The following is a 24,199-nucleotide window of genomic DNA, read 5'->3' on the forward strand; positions in this document are numbered from 1 at the left end:
CCAGCAGTTTACATCACTGTACATAAAATACAGAGGCCCAATTAACATTCCTAAACATGATTTATTTGCTGTCCTTTCAGTGGATTATTACACAGCCACTTGGATGGATTACAATTTATTTCTCCTCCTCCCCCTCCTACCAATCTCTGACAGAGATTTTGGCCACAACTGGAGATGTAACCACAGAGAGCAGAAGCCCATATCGAGCTTGTCACCCACACCAACATCATACCATTCAGCAGCCATGGGAAGTGTTGGGATCTTTGTTTCTGTCAACACACAGCACCTTACTTAAAGCAAAGAAATGCTTATTCTTTGGGCTTACAGAGCAAAAACCAAGCACACAAGGTTTCTGAAGCAAGGAAACAGGTATCTACTCAAAGCTATTTCTTTTCCCATTTGAACAGAATCCAAACTCAGACTCAGAGACATCACTGCCATTCTGGTGTTTCAGTTGCTGCCTGAGCTCACACTGTTTAGCAGAGATTTCTGGGGAGGCGATCCAGCAGCTAGCAAAAACCTTTAGATACAGTAGTATTCCAACCTAGTTGAATTTAACAGGTTTTTGGAGGGAAAAAAAAAAGATTAGTTGAAATTCTAATTTGAGAGACGACTGTCAAAAGGCTTCTCTTCCAAATTTCTGAATGACAGAAGAGGAGATGGGAGAGATGAAACACAAAACAGGGTTTACAGCTATAGCATTAGGGAAGGGGTGGTGTTTCTTCATTGCAAGACACTACTGAGCCTTGCAGTTAAAGTAGAGGCACTTTCCCCAGGGTTCAAATGCCACTGTATGCTTACTGCACATTAACACTGAAGCAAGTTAAGTGAACCAATTTAGGTATGTCCTACAGGTAAAAGGACATTGGAGAAATCTTGAATGCCTTAGAATAACAGAAACATGGAGTAACCCAAGTTGGAAGGGACCCACAATGCCTTCCAAGCAATATTTTTCTATCTTTGCAAATGTTACTTTGAAGGACTACTGGCAAGGTACGTTCTGAATTCTAAAGATATCAGGTTTTGCTTCAAACTGATATACTGGTTTCAAAATTCAAATAAAATAACAAGCTAATCACACATACACAAGGCAGCTATCTGCCTTCAGTCATTTAGCCATGTAAAATAGCTTAATAGATATCCATATGGAAAAACACAGGTTCTGTTATCTCAGTTTATACTAATCACAATAATTTCCTTGGCAATCATTTAAAATAGTCACTGCCAATCAGTTACTAAAAAAAGTTAACACTATAAATACGGTGCTTTATTACTTCTGGTATTACCTTCTCACCCCTGGTAGCACTGTACCTGAAAGAACTGCTGCTTTCCAAAAACTAACGATAAAAAAAATCACACTTAACTATAAAAACTTACAGAACAGACAGCAACACTTTCATACGTAGTATCAGACTGCCAGCTTGGTTTGAGTTCAATTTCTTACCAACCTCAGTTTGTCTTTTACCAATTCCCTAAAGAGGTTTACTTGGCTTGCTTAAATGCAGTCATACTTCGGATAACTAGACAGCCTCCTTCAGAATAAACTCAGGGAAGGGTGTGAGCATTATCCAAGGAACAGAGGACCCTGCTGGAATCTAATATCATTTACCTTTTTGGCCTCTCATTGAGGCTTGTACTACGAGCCCTGAAACTGTCCTTCTCAGGTGTGTCATCAAAGGAGAGCAGCACATTGGAACGCAAACCCTGTCAATTGAGACAAACAGATACAAGTTTGAATGAGTAGGGCTTGCAGCTGAAAGACTGCAATCATGGGCTAATAATGCACAAGAACTTGCACATGGTTTTGAAAAAGATGCTGGCTTCATGCAGAACCATTATACTTCTTGAACCAGTATAAGTCACCATTTTTACTGCATGCTGTTTGATTCAGTAGTATCCATTACCTTTGTAATATAGGGAACAAAGTCCTTTCGGAAGGGAAGGCGACACCGAATGAACCACATAGCTATCACATGGTGGGCCAGGCAAACAATGTACTGGTTAAACCTAGAAAAGCAAAAACCACAGTTTAATGTTGCAACATGATATCATTCCAGAACTGAACACAGGAACTTGTCTGTCCAAGAAATACAACTGTTTCTTTACCTGCTGTAAGTTTAAAAAAAAAAAAAAGAGAAAAGCAGACTTCTATTCAAGAAAAACAGACATTGTGTCCCAGGTGAATATGGTCCACCTTCAGAAAAGGCTTGGAGATGCAAAATGAGCAATATTCCATAAATAATCTTGACTCAAGTGCTACAGAAAAGCCTATCTTATCCTCTTTGCTTTACAGGTGAGGTAGGGGATGAAGCAGATTTGCTACAGACTTACTTAGAAGGATTTGTGTATGGCAGGGAGATGGCAAACACACTGGCATACTGCTCTGCAGCAAAGTTCCTGTAGAGGTGAGGCAGCCTTGCTAGAGCTAGAATGGTTCAAGAAGAAAACCAAAACAGGTGAGTTCTGAACATGAGCTATTCAGTACCAGAATTCAGCTTAATTTGAATTGTTTTGTTTCTTCTAAATCATCAGCTGACCACAGAAGTTATCATGGTTAACATCACAGTAATTTCACACTGCTTAAGTTATAAACAACAAGGGAGGGAAAACAGCTTTCTATTTCCCACCACTCTACAGCTGTACTGTAAGTATGAGCAAGTGTCTTAAAAACATTAACAAATGAGATAATCAAAAATTTACATTCTGAGGACAGTGAAAAGACATTACCAAAAGAACAGTAAACCCTCACAGCACGATGCATTTGACTAATGCAATCAAAACGGTCACACTCAGGTCTAAACATTTATAACTGCAAGATCAAGCACAGAAGAACCTTACAACTTACTTGAAAGAAATTCTAAGAGAGGGATTGCCATATTGGCTGTAGCAGATATGTGGGTTAATTTGACTATTAAGACAGGAAGCGCCTTTATGATGATGTCGGGCATCTCAACGCTGCAGACAGAGAGTGCCACAACACACTGGTTTGCACAGCGATAGATGAGCCCGTGTTCCAGGCAGTACACGATTTCACGCTGGAAAACAACAGGAAAAAAGTCATAATAAAGAGAAAACCTGCAACGTCCTATCTTCTGATTTCAATTAGCATTTCAAAATAACTTACAAGGCATCACTACTGCGATGCCTGTATGACACATGCTATCGAAAATGCACTAAAGAAGCTTATTACTTAAGCTTCTAACCAAAAACAGACAGAGTCTTCTTATGGAAAATACTGTCTTTCTGTTCAGTTTTTACATATACCAGGTCTTCCAGCTGAAGGCAGTCACTCAGCAGTGAGTGAGCAGTGGAACAGGTATGGATGGACAATGGTAAAACCAACTAACCAGACAGTGACTGCTGCACAAATTAGGAAAGTAAAAAAAGAAAGAAAATGCTCTACAGTAGAGGCCCAGCCCCTGCTCCCAACACATTCTCTGGCATTTCCTGTACCTGTTTAGCTTTGTCCAGATAATTATGATAAGATATCAATGCTGTCAGTACTGGAACTACAGCCAGGTGCAAATCGGTGCGGGAAAAGCCTTCTGGGGTACCATGGAGCCTGTCGGTTGTCTTCTTGTCTGTGAGCTGATGCATCATACATTAAGTTAGAATATCTTACATTAAGAATACTCTCTATAAGACAGTGGAAAAGCATAGACCACAGCTGCCTTTGAACTTGTATACATATACAGTACATACATAGAGAAGAAAAACACCAATTACTAAACACCTAAAACAATCCCCACAAAAAGAGAAGGTGAGCAAGGACTGGCAACAGGCATGATAATCTTGTTACTGCTACACTGAAGCAAAACAAGCAAACAAAAAAAAAAAACAATGTCAAAAAAAGTGATGAGTAAATAAAGAACCTGGTAATTACACATCTATAGGGTGAATGGCATTACCATGTAGCTCAGTGCAGATGCCAGGAGGTCTATGTTACAAGGAGAGGTTAAAAACAGCACTTTATAGCGGAGGGATTCTGGTAGTTTGTTGAGGACCAACTTCAATACCTTCCAGTCTGTCTCCTGGAAAGAAAGAGAGTTTGGGTGGAACATTTTTGGATGATTTTCCTTCCGCTTGAAAGTAAGACTCATCAAATTTCAGACAATATGCCATTTCCTAGGCAGATGTATGTCTTGGCATGGTAGCTACACACAAAAAAATGACATTTAACTGTCACATGTTACTTCCTGTCTCTCATCCAGCTCTAGGTGCAATATTGGCACTGCATGCTGAAAGATGACTTGTATCCAGACTCAACAGAGCTCAACTACACAGAGCCAGAGTTCAACCCTAACTGCTAGTACAAATTAGCCTTTGAGAACGCAGCTCTATCCAAATCCAACATTAACAAGTAATTTACATTTACAGTTCCAAATGCCCTTTCAGAAATAGGATGAATTCTTTCATCTTTGTTTAACAAACACATTTTTGCCTTTGTCCAATGAGAAACAGCATGCAATGAAAGCCTTGCTGAACTTCTGGAGAGCTGAACTAGTGCTCCCACTGGTGGTTGTAATGTTGTACAGTTACACACACATGCCCATGAAGGAGGATCTTGCTTCTCAGGCATTATTTACATACCCAGGGACATTTTCTTTAGCCAGACCTTTAAATCTGTCATATTTCACACAAAGATGACAACTGTCATTAAAAGTAGACATACTTGCTTCAAGCACTGCAGAAGAACACCAAAGACCATTGAGTATGGCAAATGCCCTATTCGAATGGTGCTGTTCTGGGAAGGCACACTGGGACTTCCTGAAGGTGGAGAGAGCGTACCAGTAGGTTTTTTCTCAGAAGCTCTCTTCTCTGCTTCTCTACAATACAGGAAGGCAGAAAAATAACGTAAGGTAAAATTAAGAACAGAACATTGGGAATTTTAGTGATGTACTCTTTAACATACTCTGTGGTATGTTAACACAAAAAACATCAGAGCAAGCTATAAAACTGGAATAGACAGATCTGTACAAATCATTGAATCAAATCTCAATGTAAGAATGGGTTCCAGGCAGGAAACTGCAAATGTTTTTGTTAAGTTTTTGTGACAGAAACAGAAATTCCATGCGTAAGACTGAGGGCTCTACAGAGAAATGGTTTGAAGGAGCATATAGTTATTAGCTGGGACCATTCTAGGCTGTAACTATAGAATTGTCTCATAACAGATTCATCAGGATTTGAATGATTCGGACAAACTGAAGACAAATCATCAAACACATGCAAGAATGTCGAATAGTTCTGAAAACAGCTTTCACTAAATGCTATGAGAAACCTACACAAAATCACACAGACAGTAAGGGCTGAATCTCACTGCTCCATCTTTGTTAGAAAGGCCAAGACGGTGGAGGGAGTCAGCTCGAAGCATCAAGAGGAAATCAAATACCTGCAACAGAGAAGACACTGGAGTAACTGAAAACTCAGGCCAGTGGAATATTCTCCCAACTCCCCCCAACAGGTATACACAAATGGATTTTTTTCCAGATGCTGTGGCTAGTTCTGTACATGTACCAGCCAAGAAACACTTTATTTTGCTTCTGACAAGCTCTACAGAACACATTTTCCACCTGCCTCCCAAGATTTTCAGAGACAGCATGCATGGGTTACTGCTCATACCTGCAATCTGATGCTGCTAGCAACAGCAAGGCTGTATGCATACATATAGTGGCGCTGGATGTGGTGAATCAGCATCTCGTACACCCGCATGGCATGGCTGGAAGGTAAGCTGTAGAGTTTTGTCTACAGAGGAACAGAAACACAATCTAAAGGCAGACTGATGCTAGTTATTCAGAAATGCGTATCTGCACTGAGAATTCAAGAACAACGTCGCTAATTCTGGCTCCTGAAAGCAAGATAAAAGGACATTTCTGATCAGAACTGCTGCAGACTCCAGAACAATAACTGATTTCTGCAGAGTCCAGAACAACTAGCTCTTCACAACTGCTTAAGATGCATCTCAGGACATGCTATCCAAACACAATTCAAGGTTATGAGCCACTCCACTTCTACTACAATTTATGAACACATCTGCCCTCCACACAAGAAAATGTACGTGTATTTGCTGTACAATGGAAATAAAATAAAACATCTAGCAAACAGTCACACAATACCCAAAAACAAAAGAAATGACCAAAAGAGTTAAATACTAAGTGATAAAACAAAAGACAGAGCATTTAATAACAGAATAGTTATCTAAAAAAGCAGGAGTCCGGTAAAAGGCTATTTGGAAGCGGATCTGTTTAATGCTCTTCCAGATTTACCTGAAGAATTATCAGAAGTCCAAGAACTGCTGTCTTCACATCCTCCAAAGAAGCTGAATATGATAGCAAATCCCTTTCTTCCAGCTCAGATGGAGATGAGAGAGAATGCGCAGCCACCTTGTTAAAAAAAAAAAAGCAAAACACCTGAGATCTACAACACAACTTCTCTGTAATTCTATCCTGGGAGGTCAAACAAGACTACAGCAAGTTATCCTTGCCAGAAATTCTGCAAGCCCTGTCACCCATCCCAGCTTGGATGGGTGCTGATAAGGTTTTTAAAGTTCCATTCCTCTATGTGCTCCACATCTGCATCCCACAAAACCCAGCGATTTTGACCTATGCAAGTGATGACATTCACAGTTTAGTCTCAGCCACAGCAGGGGGATCTGCCTAAAGCAGCTGACCAAAAGCCACCTCACCTTTTCTATGATATCAAGCAAGCTGTTAAAGTGATGTGTGTTGCAGCCTTCAGCAAGGTCTACAAGTAACTGAGTGGCCAGTTTTCGAACTTGATGGTCTTTATCCTCTGGAATGTGAGCCAGCTGAGAGATCACAACCAAGTTTATCAGCTCTTCCTGCAAGAGAACAGACCTGAATGAGCCTAGACATTTTGTTGTCAGTTTTTCAATAAGCATGTTAAAGAGACAAACAGCTATGAAAAGAACACTAGTATCAGGCTTGATCCTCAACTAACTGTTATGAGCCTTGATCTTTCCTCTTCCCTCCAGCTGAGTATTTCTTTACACCCCTCTCCAAAATACGTATGGCTTTTTGCTTAACTCAGACTCAGTGTTTGGCTTTTCATCTATCCTACAGATGACATCATCTATTTGAACCTGGGCTAAGGGAGTTCTATGACTTAGTTTCCTGATGGGCAGGAAATACACAACAGCAACAAGTCTTCATGAATCTTCAAGAAATCCAAGAAGCAACTCTGCCCCTTCCTGCTCTCTGACACACTCTGAGTACATTCCAGGGAGCTGAAAACATCCCCAGAGCTCTTGAGCAACTTCTCTTTCAGACAGCTTCTATCTTGGATGGTAACTGGAAGCACCAAGTCAAGTCAATCTGCTCATGTCAGATCCTGCCCAAACCTCACGTTTTCACAAAGCTTTTATATCAACTCTGTGTCTCTCAGACCAATTCTGCTTTTCCAAACAAAATGTAAATGAAATTAATGATTTTAAAACAGGGAAGCAAATCAATAAGCAAGGATGTCCTCAAAACGTTTCACAGCACCTCTACTACAACTTGCATACACCTTTATTTGGCTAAGGACAACTAAAAGGCAATTCCTCCTACAAACATTTGGAAATAACATTTGTTGTGTGTCACACTGAAAGCACAATTGTGTGCACTGTTCAGTGGAAGAGACAACACCACAGAACGTGCCACATCAAAGCCTTTCCCACCCCCTTAAGATCACACATGTAATCATCAGAAACAGATTAACACACACCTCATAGAACTGTCTGTTAATACTCAGTACAAAGGACAAGACATCCAGAACTTTAATACGAACAGCACTACGACTTTCGTTCCTAAAATAGGAAGAGCAAATTCAAGATGAGTAAAATAAAGTTGCTGCTATTTAGGGGAGGGGGGGGGAAGAGAAATAAAAGGAAAGTAAAACTAAAATAAACTAAGAAACTTTTTGAGTCAGAGCAATAAACATTAGAGATCAGTTCAGCCTTCAGTTAATGTCTCTTTATATAAGATCAGATTCAGGAACAAATGGAAACTAGAATCCCAATTCAGCTTTTTCCTATAATTCAGCTTTTACTCCTACTGAAGATCTGTAACTGCATTTTTTCCACTTCCAGTCCAAACTAGAAGTACTGAAGGGCAAGTGCTTCAGTGAGCAAATTCAAAACCAAACAGATAGCAGAGGGAAGGATCTGCTCTTCAGCAGTATTTCAGAAATGAGACATAAGGTTTTTTTTATTGCTACATGAAGGTATTTTAGAGCATAAAAGTACTTCTAGGAGTGCCAATTCATCAACAGTTATTACTTTAATACTGGACTACCACATACAATCACGAGGCTGAACAGCAAAGTCTTGTTTGCTGTCAGAAGTAGAGAGCATTGTGCAGTGAAGCATGTAACTGCCTAAGCGAAGTGAAATAGCACCAACCAATGGTAATAAAGGACAGGGGGGAAAAAAGGAACATAACTCAGTGGAAAGTTTTTCTTCTGCTAAACAAATCCTTTCACATACTGTGCCCTGGAACTACTGTACTTCATAGCAGTCGTTCACTAACATTAGAACTTCAGAAAACAAAATTATTTAACATGGAAAGATTGCAAGAAACATTTGAAAGTACCTTGCATTCATAAAGTTATGATTTCATACCTGAAGAATCTCTCCATTAACATCTGCAGGTTGTGAATCCAGCCATCTTTGGCAGGATGAATGGATTGAGCTCTGTATGCTATCAAGTTTAATACAGAAGATTCCTTTCATGGAAAGATCAAGAATTTTTTTTTAGTGTATAAGCAAAAACAATACATTTATTTTTGTCCTCCCTCTAAGAACAAGGTTCATGCAAACGTAAGTCCTTGCTGAGGTTTTCTAACAGAATCACAGAATCAGAATCACAGAATCGCCAGGGTTGGAAGGGACCTCAAGGATCATGAAGCTCCAACCCCCCTGCCACTGCAGGGCCACCAACCTTCTCATTTAATGCTAGACCAGGCTGCCCAGGGCCCCATCCAATCTGGCCTTGAACACCTCCAGGGACGGGGCAACCTCTCTGGGCAGCCAGTTCCAGTACCTCACCACTCTCTCTGTAAAGAATTCCCCCCTGATGTCCAACCTAAATCTCTCCTCCCTCAACTTAAACCATTTCCCCTCGTCCTGCAACCACTTACTATTTCAGGACTCACTGTTTTCAACTGTACCAAGTAATGAAACAATTTCAACTGACCATAAAGAAGCTACCAGGGAAAGTCTTACCGGTCTCTGATCAGCACATCTTTCCACCAGCTCAAAAAATCTCTCCTCAGAACCATGAAATTCATTCTGGTCACAGAGTTCTTCTACTGTAGTCAAAAGATCATGTACAATGGACTTAAGTTCTTGGCTCTCTAAACTCTGAAATAGAGATAAAAGCATTCCTGGAAGACTTATACTTTACCAGAAAATATCAATTGTTAACATATAGAAAACTCAGCTGACAAGCACAGTATCAAGAATTGGGCTAAACCTTCCTTTGACTTCAAAGGGCAGTGGAGTGTACAAACAAGAGATCAATTTGCAGAAATATTTATGGGAAGGTCTTTTAATTGAAAGTGCATCAGGATAGGCTCAACACTTACCTGCAGCTGTTGCAGTAATCGCTCCATGATGTCCAAGAGGATATCCCAGGTTACAGCTTGCAATTCCTTCCCATACTTCTTTATTAAGCGTGTGATGGACAGAACTATCTCGTAAGATACAACTGCATTGGGACATGTCATGGCCTGGAATACAAAGTGTTTCAGACAGTTAACAACTGGAAAACAGCAGTCAGAAACCCTCTTGAATTCAAATGAAACACGCCTTACTCATTATAAAGTTAGCCTGAAGGCCTGTGATAAATGCATCCAAGTCTATTCACACAAAGGCCAAAGAAAAGAACTCTTTTATGAAGTGCAGTTACACCCTCCTGCGAATAGCTGTAGATAGCTGCCAAATTCAGCCCTATCCTAAAAGAGTAGCTCATGAGGTTTTAAAGCTAGTAACTCCCACTTGATTCACTTGAATGAGAAAATTTTAAGGGAGATCTGAAGATACTGTCCCCCAGATTTCTGTACCACACATTAGGAAGAGTGCAAGTTTATGCTTCATTTTTATTTTTTAAGCTAGCATCCACAACGTAGATTTTTTATAAAGGGAAATCAGAGTTTGTGTTGCTAGCCAACAGAGTTATAGAAATAGCCTAGAAGGTACTCTCAGTTTTAAACCTAAAATCTCTGTTGTTTTATTCCCTTATACATCACCCAATTGATATCTTACAACCACACAAAGATCCCTTGGGTGAAGGGGATCACAGTTTTGCTCTAAATTCGTACAGGTCCAGACACACACCTGATTAAAAAGTTTCTCCAGCATCCCATCCTACCTTGAGGAACGAAGGCAGCACAGAAGTTGGGGAATTCTTGAGTGAATTGAGGCGATGAGCACCCCAGAGAGCCATCCCAACAAAGAACACCGCTCCTCTCAGCAGGGCTGCATCTGCCATGTAAGCTCTGCAAACAGACAGGAAGAAAGTCTTAGATCACGCAAAGATCATTTTGGGGCACAAGGCTCAACAGGAATACACGCTGTCATAATTTCCAGCTGTACACATTAGAGCATCGCAATTTATAAACATAAAATCTAGAAAACCTTTTAGTAAGATTTTATTTTTAATGAAGGAAAACTACATTCAGAAAAGCTGAAAAATGAGCATTCTGGCAGTTCCATTAGGAAAAGGATTCACTTCTAAGAACCAGAACTCCCAGCCTGTCCTACTGAGGTCAGTGGCTCCCCAGTCTACCTCAATGGGGCTTCTACTGAATGACTAGGGTTTTGTTATACACTCTCTTTACCTGTCTTCCATGATCCTGCACATGTTGTAAATTGCACTGTGTCCCAAATGAGTTCCCAAAAGGTTGCGCATAAGCTGGAAATTCAAAGAGAACACTTAAATATCCAACTGTTAAAACACTCATGACCCTAAATGTGCATTCAGCTGGATAATTGTAACTGCTTATAGAAAGTAAATGTGCTTTATGCCATTTCCATGCCCCAACAGAAAAGGGAGCCTGCCGTATCAGCATGCACAGCTTAGTGCATGGAAATGACAGAATTTACACAAACAATGTGATGAGCCCTTAATGCTTGAAACAATTTAATTTTTGGTTTGTTTTTAGAAGCATGACATATGTTCACAGGCATGTGGCTCTTCATCTGCGAGGAAGAAACAGTGAACTCATTAAAAGTTCTGACCTTCCAGCATGGCTCACAGAGTTCCTTCACATTGATGGTACGGCACAACGTGATAATAAATACAGGCAGGTTCTCTGATGGCAGACAGTTATAGCAAACAACAGCATCTAAAACTTGCAAAGAAATCTTTGAGAAAGAGAAGATAACATGATTATACACTTTCTTAGGAATAAAGCAAGTCAAATCCTAGGCTGACAGGCCCAGGAAATCTTGTGGAAGTTAAAAAAGACTAAGATATGTGTTTCTGCTTTTATTTTTTTTTTAATGCAGGATAAAAATTAACCCATAAAAACTACTCTCAAAAATTTGCTTAACAAACTTATGCATGCTCTGCTTCTTTTGGAATAAAATTAGTTTTAGTGTAAGAGATATTTTGGCTTACAAACACTTCATAACATTGTATTATTCTCACCTTAGAAGAGAGCTAAACTGGGATGAGAGTCTGATGGTCTGATTTTGTTTCTAAAAGATTTGGTTTCAAAGAATTTCAAAGAACTCTGAAGTATTAAGACAGACTCAAATTACTGACCTCTATATCCACAGACGATGAAGTCTGGATACACAAGATGCATATCTTGCTGTTAAGAAAGAACATTTAATTATAATTGTTTGCATAATATAGTTTTAAGCAAATTACAAAGAGCTAAAACAGAAAAGCAAATTGGCATGCAATTTTCTCTTATCACTCTCCCTACTTTGGCACTTTTTATAACATTCCTAAGGACACTGGACAGTACAACCTTTTATAAACTGTTAGCTTAAAGTTGCACTTGAATAACCTCTCATTATGACTTTGTTAGTAAAACAGCAGACATCACAGGAAACGAGGAAAGTACATGCAACATTTTAAACTAAAATGGATCTGAACATTGTAAAAAAAAAAAAAAAAAATGTTTGTCAGAATTGTCAAATATGACCCAGAACAAAAAAGATCCAGATCAGATTAAAAAGATTCCACTAATCTGCATATTAATCTGCAGCTTTGCCCTGTAATAAGACAAGAATAAACAATTAAAGGATAAAAAAAACATACTGGACCATGTCAGCTACATAGTCTTCCAGATAGCAGCTGTTGAATTTCACCAGGTTCACTAAAACCAAAAGGAACTCTGAAGACAAACCAACATCCATCCACTGTAGCACAAAGTCAGCTAAAGGGAGAAAACAAATCATTACAATCAGCTTTCTGTCCAGAAGCGTTATCTCTACTGCCTTTTTTTCACACTGCTGGATGCCTCTCACTTGGCTTATTACAGGCAAGTGTTAGAGGACTAAAGATAATACTCACCTAATTCTTCCTCTAAGTAAGTGATGTATCGACCATTTTCTGTTAGAGCCTTAAACACTTCAAGCCGTTCATGCAAGTCTTCATTGGAGGGATAGTCCTTAATAACCTTAAAAAAATGTGCTCTAAGGATTCCTAATCTCTCACCCTTAGGAAAAAAAAAAGGGGAGTGGGGGGTAGGAGAAGAAGGTGGAGAAATAACAATGTCACTACAGAAGGCCCAGACCTGATCAAAAGCTGTAACGATAAACTCAATGCTTGATATTATTTTCTTTTTCTACAGGCTATAAAAATAACTCTCTGTCTCTACTGGCAATTGCACAGGACTTCTCAGTCTGTTCTAACATTTCTTTATCAGCATTCAGGGCTTGAAGGCTATTTTGTCCAGCACCACACAGACAGCATCCAATACACAAAGCAACCCACAGAAACTGCAACAGACAGCACTGCCAGGAGAGCATTTATAAAACAAAATGAAACAGAATTGATGCTTACTCTTTTCCTAAGCATCTACCACTACCCTTACAAGATACTGCAAAGCAGAACTTTGGTCTGATACGGTCTTATGTTTGAACAGCACACTGTGACATCAGAAGAATTCATAGCATGCTTAACTTGGCCAGACTAGGAAAGCATCTCATAGAGAACCTCTTGCACATTCGATATGCTGAAATATCAGAAACTGCTGCAGACTGGGACTGACATGTCTGGACAAAGACTGTATGAAATTTGCTGCACTGTGCCTGAATTTAAATTAAAACACCAAAATAAGAAGTGTGGAAAGTTGTAGAAAAAAACTGCCCAATATCTTTTCACATTCACATTCAACACAAATCCAGCTTAAGTATAGTGTTTTTTCTATAGTTTGTTTTCACCTGTCCTTGAATGATAGACTTCAGGAGATGAAGAACAGCATGTCTGGCTTCAGCTGGGCGCTCAGGCTGGAGCATATCAGCTACCACCTTCCATATTGCTTCCACTGCATGCTGCAAACAAACATGAGAGGCAGTATAAGGAAAGGCAAGCTTCTTCTGGGAACTTCACCCAGTAGGTCAGCCACTAATTATTGCATGTTAATAAACAAGATCCTCAGGATTTCACATCGAGTTCTCCTTCCTGAGAGACACTCCCACCTGCCTGTCATTAAGCTCTGGTGAAGGATGTCAGACACCAGTTCCTGGCCTGTATGACAACCTGTAGCCCAGTCACTGAAGTTCCTCATTCACATGACATTTGTAGAGAAAACCTTCATCCAAACACAAGGTGAGTTTAAAACCAATTGGAAGTAGCTTATTAACAGGACAGGAAGCTAGTAAACACCCTCTCTGAAGGATTAACATCATCTTCTGTTAACTGTCCTGATCAGACCAAAATATTTACAGAATTATCCTTCCATTTCATGCAGAAAACCCAACAGCTACATGCTCTCTCCACCACAGCTGGCAGACTGAACAAGACTAATTTCCTTGGCACATACGCCACCTTACTACAGGTTTGGACAGCACAACATGTAGCTTCTGGGATTACCAATTTGAAAAGGCAATCAAACTACAGAAACCTCTTATGATAAGCTAAGAGTTGTTGTTTACATTTTATGCTTCAAATACTCACTGAACACTTTGAAACTTACCTCTTCAATTTTTTTTGTTTTTGCCACTTCACAGATTTGGCTGATTGCTCGTATCCTATTACTTAATCCACATTCTATGCTCAGTTCCTGGAACAAAATGCAGAAATAAGCCAACAGTTTATCTTTCTAGAAACAGTAAACCATTTCCCAAAGGGTTATAGGGGCCGTTGAAGAAAGGAATTAAGACGTTTGCCCAAAATCATCTATTAGTCATCATCACTGGAGCTTTTCAGGAATTTCTCCAAAAACATTTTTGCATGAGCACATGATGATTCGTCAAAACGAGAACTCTTCCAGATCTGGAGCTAAGCAGGTTTTCACCTCCAGGACAGAACAACTCAATTTCTTTATTCAGAAAAATTAATAACTCTGACTGTGGCATTTACTGAGCACACAGGAGGCAGGAAAAGGATGGACAGCAGTCTCTCTCCAGCTTCCAGCCGGTAAAAGCTCGGCTGCTTCAGCAAAGACAACAAGAAATCCTGATCTCTTTCCCCCTTCTATGTGTCTCCCCCCTCGTCTGCCAACTATTCTGTTTACAGACTCACTAGACCAATTAATCATCTGAGTTTTTCTTCCACAAAAATGTAAGCTTTCATATAACAGAAATAGTTTTCAGCTTACACTAACTGCCACCACATAAACTTCATCAAGTTCAGACTATCGATGCAAAACAACTTACTCTGAGAAAACAGGCTGTAATCTGTCAGAACAGAGAATAACATCACCCTATAAAATATCTCAAAAGTATTTGAACATTTAATAATTAAAACACTGTAACTTCTAACTCCATGAATCTTACATGCATTTCACTAAAGTGAATTGAGAGATTAGGTAAAAAGGCAAGAACACATGGCAATAAAGAAAGCAGAACAACTGACTGAGAGCCCTCTGCCTTCCCAAGCAATCTAGACTACACCTTTATACACATTTCTCACACCTTGAGTATTTCTGCAGTGATGATGAATTCCGTTTGCTTGCCCTCTGTTGACTTTGAACTTCCCCGGGATGTTCCCAGCCCCAAGAGATTCTTGAACTTCTCCTTCAGCCCCGAATCCTTGCTTTGAGGCTTTGCCATAGCTGACAAGAAAGCAGTGCTGAGCCCCTGCAAACACAGAGCAGTGACTGTTCAGGGAGGTCCAGGCAGAATCTTTAAGTATGAAAACTAACAGCCTTCACAATGCAGCATTTACAAACAGCTCTGTTGTTTCAAGCTGTTTACAGAGAAGCCCAATGCTGAGGACAACACTGAGCTGCCCGGGGCTGACAGCACTGGGTAACCATTTGCTGGGAGCTCTGAGTGATCAATGCCACCACAGCCAGTACACAGCAATCTCCATTTTACCACCACTGAATTGATTTTTGGAACACAGACACACACGCTTTGAGGAAGGCATGCACTAAAGTCCTCACTCTCTTTACCCACGGGTGCCCCATCCCTGGAGGTGCTTCATGCCAGGCTGCATGGGGCCCTGGTCTGATCCATTGCAGACAACCAGCCCTCAGCAGGTGTGGGGCTGGGGGCTCTGGGGGCCCTTCTAACGCGACCATTTTGGGATTCCATTACTCCCAGCCCAAAAGCAATGTGTGAGTCCCGCTCAACCGGTGATATTACACGATTCCACGACAAAGCACGCAGCACCGGAACATAAACGTTAAGCACGACGGCCTTCAGGACAGCGGGGCACCCTGCCCTCCAAGGGTCAGCCCAGCACTCCGCCCCCCACGTCAGGACACCCATCGCTGCGTCCCGGGAACACAGCACAAACGCCATAGCAGCCCCGCAGGCACCCAGACCCCCAGCACCCCGCAACCCCAACCGCTCCCCGGCACTCCGGAGACCCGCGGCGGCCAAAGGCGGTAGCCATAGGCCGCAGCCCCGCGCCCGGGGCCGCTCACCCGCCGCAGGCCCGGCCCCGCCGCCCCGGCCCCTCTACGCGCCGCGCCGGCCCCGCCTCTGGCGGAAGTCCCTCTAGGCACTTCCGGTGCCTTCTGCGTCGCACGGCATTCTGGGATTGGTAGTCCCGGATGTACCGGGCTGCTGCCATGTGCGCGGCTGCGCCTGGGGGCGGTGGGCGGGCGGCTCGGAGGCTCAGAGCTGCGACCGAAGGTACGGGGCGGGGTTGGAGCGAGGGTCAGGATTAGTGCTGGGGCTGGGACTAGATCCGAATCCGAGTCCGTCGGAGAAGGGGGCGGAGTCTGGGCCATCGTCAAAGCAGCAGCCCGGATGGGGTTGTTGAGGGGTCTTGAGATGGGTTTTGAAGGGCTGTTATCTGTCTGTGGGGGACTGCCTCTCTGTAAGGGCCTTCTTTGCTCTCTTACGGTGCTCCCAATTCCGGCTGGTGCCCGCACAGGAAGTGCTGCTGGTTTGAGGTTATGGGAAAGGTGTCTGTCTCCTCTCAGAACACTGGGTGTAGGGCAGGTGGTGGAATCTGACAGCAAGTGTTGGCTTCAGGCATGAACATCTCCCTCCTGCAGGAAGCCGGGTCCCCAGTGCAGCCCCGAGGTACAGCAGGAGGACAAGGAGGGTCCCTATTGCCTATGAAGCTGAACCCAGGCCTGAGTCTCCTGGCCCCAAATGGGAGCCGGAGAACTGGCGGCAGCAGCTGGAGCGCATCCGGGAGATGAGGAGGCACCGAGATGCTCCCGTGGATGAGATGGGAGTGGATAAATGCTATGACACCAACGCACCACCGCAGGTAATGGCACCCCAGGAGCATCACTAGACTGCATAGTGCTGGTTTGGGTATCTCCATAATAGCAAAATAAATTACTGGAGTGCATCTAGTCTGAAGGCAGGGATCAGTTGTGCCGGAGGTTATGGCACAGGTACACGTGGGAGGGAGTTGGCTTATCCTGTGGGCAGAGAAGAGCCAGCTGCTTGCTGTCCTGTGCCTGGCTCAGTGCCTTCAGACAGCCCTTGTGATGTGGTTCTGGGTTCTCTGCTCCCATTTAGCCCATTCTAACTAGTAAACACAGCTGTGAAATATGCTTGTCCTCTGCTTAAACTGGAGAGTTGCCAGCTTGAACCAACAGCAGAGGATGAGGCAAAAATGAGATGACTTTGGACTTAGTGTGACAACCTCAAGAACGTATTAGGGCTGTACTTTCAGGACTAGCTGGCAGGGCATGAAGGCATGTCCTTTCTTTCTTTAAAAGTCTCTGCGGGAGTCCAAGGAGACTGCTCATCAAGATGGCTCTGTAACACAGAGGAAAAATAGTTCAGGGAGAAGGTGAGAGAGCTGAGAAGAACTTTCCAACCTGCTGTTGGGCTCTTAGAACAACACCGAAGTGCAAATTGGCTTTCTTCCTTCTTGCAGCCCTCCTTTAAGGGGATGCTGGTTGAAAGATGGGGGCCTGCTGCAGTGGCATTGTGTTCCCCCAGCATGGGAACAGTGGGGAAGGGGAGCATTTGCATCAGTACTAAAAACAAAGCAAGGCAAGGACACAGTGCAGGGCTGTGTTCTCTATGCACTGAGCATGGGGACACAGAGGGAACACGCAGACTGGCTCAGCAGTGTTGTGCTGGGTGAGAGAATCCAGCTCCAAAAGAATCTTCTCAGAGCCTTTAGGTGTCTCCTTTCCCCCAGGTTATGCGCTACCAAGTTCTGCTGTCTCTGATGCTTTCTAGCCAGACCAAGGACCAGGTGACATCAGCTGCCATGCTCCGCCTGAGGCAGCGTGGCCTCACGGTTGACAGCATTTTGCAGATGGATGATGCAACTCTTGGGCAAATCATTTATCCTGTTGGATTCTGGAGAGTAAGTGCAGGATCAACGTTTGTGTGCATTAACCTCCTCCACTTTCCCCTGTTCCCATGCACAGTCCTATGTCTGGGACTGCCCAGGAGGGGGACACAAGGTGGGTGGCTTAGCCTTTGCAGGCGGTATCTCATGGCCAGTACCTGTGCAGAAAGCAAGTGCTGAAGGCAGAAGGTGGGTGTGAATCAGCCCTGTGTCTGAGACTTCCCGCTGTGTTCAGCCTTTATTCCATGCCCCGTGGTGATCTTTTTCCTGGAGTCAAGTTAAAGGCTGTATTTTTATGCTGGTTTTAGCGATTTGTATTCACAGTAAGATCTTTTGCTGCAGTGCCTGCAGAGTGCAGAGGAGGGTAGAGCTAATCAGCTTTCAGCATTTTGCTTTCAGGGAAAAATCTAAGATCTCTGTCACCTCTGCAAACTCCAGTGCATGGCCTCACACATAACTCACTCCAAGTAATGTTTTTGTTTCTTTTTCCTGTATTGGAGGGCAACTTGATTTTTCTGCTTTTTCCTTTGTTTTCAGAACAAGGTAAAGTATATAAAGCAGACAACAGCCATCCTGAAGCAGAATTATGGGGGTGACATACCAAGCACTGTGGAGGAGTTGGTGAAGTTGCCAGGAGTTGGGCCCAAAATGGCCCATTTGGCCATGAACATTGCTTGGAACAGCGTATCTGGGATAGGTAGGTTGAACAGTGTTTTCCACATTTCTCTGTTCCTGAATCCTCCATGATCCATCCCTGAGCAGAGAGGGCTTGTTGCAAGCTGCCTGCCCTAAGGAGCCTAATAGCATCACTTGAGTCTTATGCAGAGTGTATGTTGTGCTTGGGTGGGTGCAGGGTGCAATCCTCAACCATTCAAAGTGGATGTATTGCTAGGATTTAAGCATGGACCCATTTACTGTTTTGCCCAAAATTTGAAGCAGAAATCCCCGAGTGCAGTCACTCAGCTCAGATGCTGATAAGCAGAGCAAGTGTTGCTTAATTGGGTAGGCATCCAAAAAGATGTGGTAGTAAAATAAAACTTTGAAGTCTCATTGGTTTCAAGTGAAAGAGAGAATTTTGTGATTTGCAAATAGTTTTAGGGTAGCTTGAGGTTTGGTAAGTTCCTTCTGCAGGCTGTTAGGAGGGTAGAAATGTAGCGTAGTCTCTAGTGCCAGTTGCTTGAAATCAGTTCAGAGGTTCATGATACACTATAAAAAGAAAGGGCTGCCCTGCACAGCCAGCAGATGGGGCTGGAAGATCAGCACAACCCCAGGACCCTGGGGATGGATTAATATTCCAAGTGAATTTGCTGGTTAATTGAGGACCCTGGGAAAGCCAATAGTGGTGCCACCTGATGAATGACTGTCGCAACCCAAGGTCAGTGCGGGCAGCAGCTGACCCCTGCAGCCCCACTGGTGACTGTCAGCTGTGCAAAATGTGGCTCTTGTGTGAGAGCTCAACAGTGTTCAGGGTCCGTTGTTCTCTCCTGCTATGGGGGAGGGAAGTCCACTGGGAGCCAAACTAGCCAACTGTTTTCCAAATAATTGCGTGTTCAGTTTTGATTTAGGAGGCAAGGCTTAGTTTTCCTGTTTACAGCAATTTCCTGGGTTTTGCCCAATTAGCCACAGAGACAGGTTTATCGCTGCTGATCTAACAATAATATACTTTGCATTCTGAGCTTTTTAGCTCAAAGCACTTTATAAACATTTGTTTAAACCTCACAAACCCTCTTGTGTTAGTAGGTATTATGAAATGTGTTTTCCATCTGGGTAAACTGAGGGGCAGAGATTGCAACTTGCGTAACAACAGCTGAAATACCCGGAGGAAGAGAACCTGGGACAGGCTGCCCTGTGCCTGCTAGATCACAGTGCGGAAACCTTTGTAGGAAGGCTGCGTAAGATTGTGTCAGTGTGTTGCTAGCTGTGTGGTATGAGATACCCACCCTGTCTGCTTTTGGCTCTGAGCTTAGGAAGAAACCAACACGTTTGTTTTGTGAGTGAGCCTCCCTTTGTGTTTCACCTGCCCTATTCCTGCAGGGCTGCAAAGGAAGACCATTGCAGGGCATTTTACCTGGTTTGCTGTGACAGGCAGCCCTGGATGTGCTGTCTCCATTCAGGCATGTTTGTCTCCCACCTAAACTCTGGGCTCTCCCTTCCTAGCTGTGGACACCCATGTGCACAGGATCACAAACAGGCTGAAGTGGGTGAAGAAGGAGACCAGATACCCTGAGGAAACTCGGGTAGCACTGGAGGACTGGCTGCCCAGGTGAGGTGTGAGCCCCCAGCCTCCTTCTGCCTTGTGCTAGACAGAGGAGCCACATCTGCATAAATCCTATTGCGTTTTGAGTGGCTGCAGTGTGGATCTCCTTCTTATGGATGGACTTGTCTGCAGATGTCTCTTTGCTCTCAGGGTGTTTTAGCAGCATCTCAACTACTGAGTGGTTTCTTCACTATTAGATGTGTCAGTCAGCACTAGTTCAGGAAGGTACCTGGAGGTCTTGATACCACGCTCACTTTCCTAAACAAACTTATTATGATGCAAGCCAGGTGCCTTTCTGTGTGGGGCCCTGTTGAGCCTAATGGCCATAGCAGTAGCAGGCCGTGGTTGGATTCTGGCCTTCAGTGATGCTTAATCTTTAGTATCAAGTACCAACTCATAAGTGCAGCATTCTAATATCACATCTCTGCATCTGACACATGCCTTAGCACAAGGAAATGACCAATGTGCTTTATGTGACTGTCCTACATCCCCCACACTTCAGAGGGATCAAGAGGAGCTAGGGCTGTCCGTAGCTTCCAGGTGGCTTGGGAAGCCAAGAGGAACAATAGGCAAAAGGTATCAGTGTAATAACATGGGCTGCTTAACCCCTCTAAGCAGCTGCACTGAAAAGCTCGCTCTCTCTCTCACTGCAGGGATCTCTGGAGGGAGATAAACTGGCTCTTGGTGGGCTTTGGCCAGCAGACCTGCCTGCCTGTGAATCCTCGCTGCAAAGAATGCCTCAATCAAGACATATGTCCTGCTGCTAAGAGATTCTAAGAAACCATTCTGGCTTCCTAGAGTAAGAAGGCCACTTCAACCCAGAGCCAAGCGGTAGGAATGTTGTGCTTTGCACGGGGCTGTGTGACTGTGGGGAAACAGGAGACTGCTGCAGCCAGCTCAGCGTTCTTGGGGAGGGGAAGCTGCTGTCAGTGGCTGAGCTCTCAAGAGGAAAAAGGGTCCTTCAAAGCACATAGTCCTGCTGCATCAGTGCTGCCAGCTACAGCCCCCATGTGAATGCTTGAGTATGTCCCAGCAGCACAGCAGGCTGTGCAGTGTCAGAAACAGCTGGAGAAATGCAAGACTTGCTGCTGCTTGTAATTATGTGTTGAATAAAGGTGGTGGGTTATTTTTTCTACCTGTGAGGTTTGCTGGCATCTCTGTAACACAAGGTGGGGAAAGAATACCAATGGCCTCACCAAAGCGTGAGCCCACAGCAACCAGCCCAGCCAGCTGAGAGCAGGCAGCTAAGTCTCCTGCCTGGCCCTAGCAGTGAGAACAATGGTCAGTAAGGTCCAGCTAGCGATGTCACAAGCCAGGGTCAGAGGCAGCCACAGTCTGAACAAGTGACCTTTGAGTTCTGTTTGCAGACGAGTCGGGGGGAGGCACATCATGGCAGCAGGTAACAAAGCCAGCTTCACACTCTTTGAATACAGAGTTTCCAGTAGCTGCAGGATCCAGGTTAGCACGTACCTCAGAAGCTGACAGAAGGGCCACTACCACCACCGTGTGTGTTTTGTTCTTCAGAGAAAGGGCAACACTGACTTCATTGCAGAGCTTCAAAGGGATCATTTCAGCTACACTTTAAACAGGCAAGGGAGGAAGCAAAGTTTATAATGTGCTAAAGAAGGCAGTAATACCACCCTCAAGTTCTCACCACACAGATGAGGAATGAGCAAATAAGTGGTACATGGGAAAACAAAGTTTATTACTGACATTACAGTGTATATTATGTTTTTACAATACAGCTAACAGCCTTATACTTTATTGATTTTTTTTTCCAAGTTAAATGTACAGGAACTGAATAATTACTACTGAGCTACAAGATGTCAGAAATATGATAAGTGCTTTAACCAGGAGCAGTTTCCATGGACTAAGCAGAGATTAAGATTTTAAAATCTTATCAGTATGCATTTGCACACCTGATTTCTTTTGATCTGCTTTCAGAACTACACGTTCTTTCTTTTTCCTCCCCCTTTAACTACAGTGGTCCAGTCTTGTATGAGAAACGTGGTATTTACAAATGAGTTTTTGCTCTTAACGTGCATCATAGATTAAGTTCTTGGTGCAGTGGGGAGCACTCTGCCCTGCACAGAGCAGAGTACTGTGGGGTTTGGCTATGCAGGCACTGGGAACGATGTGCATACCATGAAAATGTGGGGCTCCGTCAGTACTTTCTTAGTTCTTGTAGAAGCAAATATTTCAGGGACTAAAATGAGAGGAGCTAATAGTCTTTGAAGGGGGGTAGGGAAGAGGCCTGTAGCTAATGGCAGCATCCCGGAGGGGAAGAAATCTCCCCTATCCTGAGCCATCATCCTGCTGTCAGTCTTGTCCTCAGTAATCCAACACCTGCACCAGACCCTCTCCATTTTTTTTTTTTTCCAACCTATTCAGCCCATCAACAGTTTGCACTTCCATAAAAGAAAAATCCTTTCCTCCACCCCTGAGGGTTCCGTGCTCCCTCCAGCCAGCAGCCAAGTGCTGGCCCTATGCTGCAGCCAGGAGAGCAGCACGTGGTATAAGGCACCTTTTAGTTCAGTGTTTAGGAAACACAGAGCCATGGCAATATCTGTAGTGCACTGACTAATCCAAAGACCTCTACCTTGTAATACAGCAGCTCTGAGGAGTAACAGAGCAAAGTCACAGCCAAGTCTTTTGTTTAGAAGAGTCATCAACACCCAAGTTATCGCTGTCCATTTGCATTCAGCTGGGGAACATGGCTTTACCAGATGCCCAGTCCCTCCCCACTGCTGCATGGCCAGCACACAGTGGAGCTCAGGGCTGCTGGGGGAAGCAGACCCCACAGCCGGACTCTCTGTGGTGCGCTGCATTCCATTTTCTTCCTTCACAGCCAACGGCAAGCAATAAAGAGCTTAAAACAACATCAGCTGTCATGCTTTACATTTGGAGGATTTGAAAACATTCCTAGTATTAAAAGGAGGACACAAAACCAAAGCAAGTGCCCCGACATCAAACCTCTCCTAACCAGAGTTTACTCCATAGCTGACCCTGTGGCCAAGGAACAGAGGGGGAGTGGGGCGAGGCTCAGTGTGCCCACCCCAAGGGCTCCGCAGTGACACACTCAGCCCTGCAGCATCTCTCACACTGTGCAGATTGTGAGGTTGGTGGCATCTGGTGCTGGGTTTGTGCTGTCTGCGCATCCCCCTCTGCAGCACTGAGAAGTGGAAAAAGGGTTGCCAGGGCCAGGACAGGAGTCGCTTCTGGGGAGGGAGGTCCCTACATTAACTGGAAACAGATGATGTTTCATTCAAAACAACAGCAATGAGAATACTTTCATTCCCATAGCAAAGCTAGCAAGTGATTCACAGCCTGTCTGTTTTCCTATCACGAGGGGCATGTCAGTCCTCCACCACGGTGAGGTGCCCCCATCTGCACAGGAGCACAGAGCATCCCATGGGGCTCAGCCTGGGACACCTGCAGACCCAGAACACCCCAAATAAAAAACAGTAACAAAAGCCTAAATAACGCAGGTAAGAAACAAGAGTGAAACTCTTCCAGTCCTTTTTCAGCAGGAATGGGGACAGCGGGAAGCCAACCAGGCTGAATGCGAGCAAGGAAAGGAGCTTTGGTCACATTTGTCTTATGAGAATCGCTGGTGAGTAACAATAATAATAATAACAATAATAATAATAACAATTTAAAAAAAAAAAAGACTTTAAAATACGCTTCATAAAAGCAACCAGTGAAGAGCATAGCACAAAGCATCTCACGTGGACACTGCAGGAGAGCTGCGGGCACCTCCAAACGTCCGGGCAGGGCAATGAGCACTGCTTCCAGCAGGGCTCAGAAATTGCTGAAGATCTCCTTCTTCTTGTTCCAGTCCATCTGCGGAGCCCTCTTCTTCACCCTCTTGGCCCTCACCTTCTCCTTGGCTTCAGCTGCCGTGGGGCTCAGACTCAGCCCACTCTCCTCAAACGGGTCCCTCTTCTCTGAGTCTCCATCCTGCAGGGAGGGACAGATGGAATCAGTGAATGACCTTATTGGAATTGTTACTCTGGCTGTTGGAATCACCAAGCAGCATCCAAGC

The 24,199-nt window shown here is 43.8% G+C and overlaps 3 protein-coding genes across 8 annotated transcripts in view; 1 reads left to right on the forward strand and 2 right to left on the reverse strand.

Annotated features, from left to right (window-relative positions):
* The window catches only part of TSC2 (TSC complex subunit 2), a 30,735-nt gene extending 14,632 nt beyond the window's left edge, over window positions 1-16,103 (reverse strand). For all 5 annotated transcript variants that reach the window (XM_031606978.2, XM_090151434.1, XM_031606981.2 and 2 more), the window contains exons 1-25: window positions 16,051-16,103; window positions 15,092-15,256; window positions 14,152-14,238; window positions 13,397-13,507; window positions 12,525-12,669; window positions 12,270-12,387; window positions 11,766-11,814; window positions 11,237-11,362; window positions 10,837-10,910; window positions 10,368-10,494; window positions 9,583-9,726; window positions 9,221-9,358; window positions 8,618-8,721; window positions 7,723-7,804; window positions 6,683-6,838; window positions 6,264-6,380; window positions 5,620-5,742; window positions 5,283-5,389; window positions 4,673-4,826; window positions 3,909-4,031; window positions 3,454-3,588; window positions 2,846-3,035; window positions 2,332-2,425; window positions 1,905-2,007; window positions 1,610-1,704 (exon numbers count right to left, since the gene is read on the reverse strand). In XM_031606978.2, the coding sequence (XP_031462838.2) occupies window positions 1,610-1,704; window positions 1,905-2,007; window positions 2,332-2,425; window positions 2,846-3,035; window positions 3,454-3,588; window positions 3,909-4,031; window positions 4,673-4,826; window positions 5,283-5,389; window positions 5,620-5,742; window positions 6,264-6,380; window positions 6,683-6,838; window positions 7,723-7,804; window positions 8,618-8,721; window positions 9,221-9,358; window positions 9,583-9,726; window positions 10,368-10,494; window positions 10,837-10,910; window positions 11,237-11,362; window positions 11,766-11,814; window positions 12,270-12,387; window positions 12,525-12,669; window positions 13,397-13,507; window positions 14,152-14,238; window positions 15,092-15,229 (2,840 nt within the window). In that variant the 5' untranslated portion in view covers window positions 15,230-15,256; window positions 16,051-16,103. The remainder of the gene's footprint in view (window positions 1-1,609; window positions 1,705-1,904; window positions 2,008-2,331; window positions 2,426-2,845; window positions 3,036-3,453; window positions 3,589-3,908; window positions 4,032-4,672; window positions 4,827-5,282; window positions 5,390-5,619; window positions 5,743-6,263; window positions 6,381-6,682; window positions 6,839-7,722; window positions 7,805-8,617; window positions 8,722-9,220; window positions 9,359-9,582; window positions 9,727-10,367; window positions 10,495-10,836; window positions 10,911-11,236; window positions 11,363-11,765; window positions 11,815-12,269; window positions 12,388-12,524; window positions 12,670-13,396; window positions 13,508-14,151; window positions 14,239-15,091; window positions 15,257-16,050) is intronic.
* Window positions 16,104-16,151: 48 nt separating this feature from the next.
* Window positions 16,152-21,289, forward strand: NTHL1 (nth like DNA glycosylase 1). Of its 2 annotated transcripts, XM_031607004.2 has the most exons (6): window positions 16,152-16,261; window positions 16,630-16,850; window positions 17,742-17,912; window positions 18,435-18,594; window positions 20,055-20,160; window positions 20,808-21,289. In XM_031607004.2, exons 1-6 carry the CDS (start codon window positions 16,180-16,182, stop codon window positions 20,929-20,931), a joined length of 864 nt encoding a protein of 287 aa, XP_031462864.2. In that variant the 5' UTR covers window positions 16,152-16,179; the 3' UTR covers window positions 20,932-21,289. The 2 variants fall into 2 exon arrangements, with proteins under 2 accessions (XP_031462864.2, XP_090007299.1); XM_090151173.1 differs by lacking the exon at window positions 17,742-17,912.
* Window positions 21,290-21,838: 549 nt separating this feature from the next.
* Window positions 21,839-24,199, reverse strand: part of NHERF2 (NHERF family PDZ scaffold protein 2) — a 28,126-nt gene continuing 25,765 nt past the window's right edge. The window contains exon 7 of the mRNA XM_031607003.2: window positions 21,839-24,114. Within this exon, the coding sequence (XP_031462863.1) occupies window positions 23,956-24,114 (159 nt within the window). The 3' untranslated portion in view covers window positions 21,839-23,955. The remainder of the gene's footprint in view (window positions 24,115-24,199) is intronic.

The sequence above is a fragment of the Phasianus colchicus genome, chromosome 16 (assembly GCF_987193195.1).
Source record: "Phasianus colchicus chromosome 16, bPhaCol1.hap1.1, whole genome shotgun sequence".
Taxonomy (NCBI): Eukaryota; Metazoa; Chordata; class Aves; order Galliformes; family Phasianidae; genus Phasianus; species Phasianus colchicus.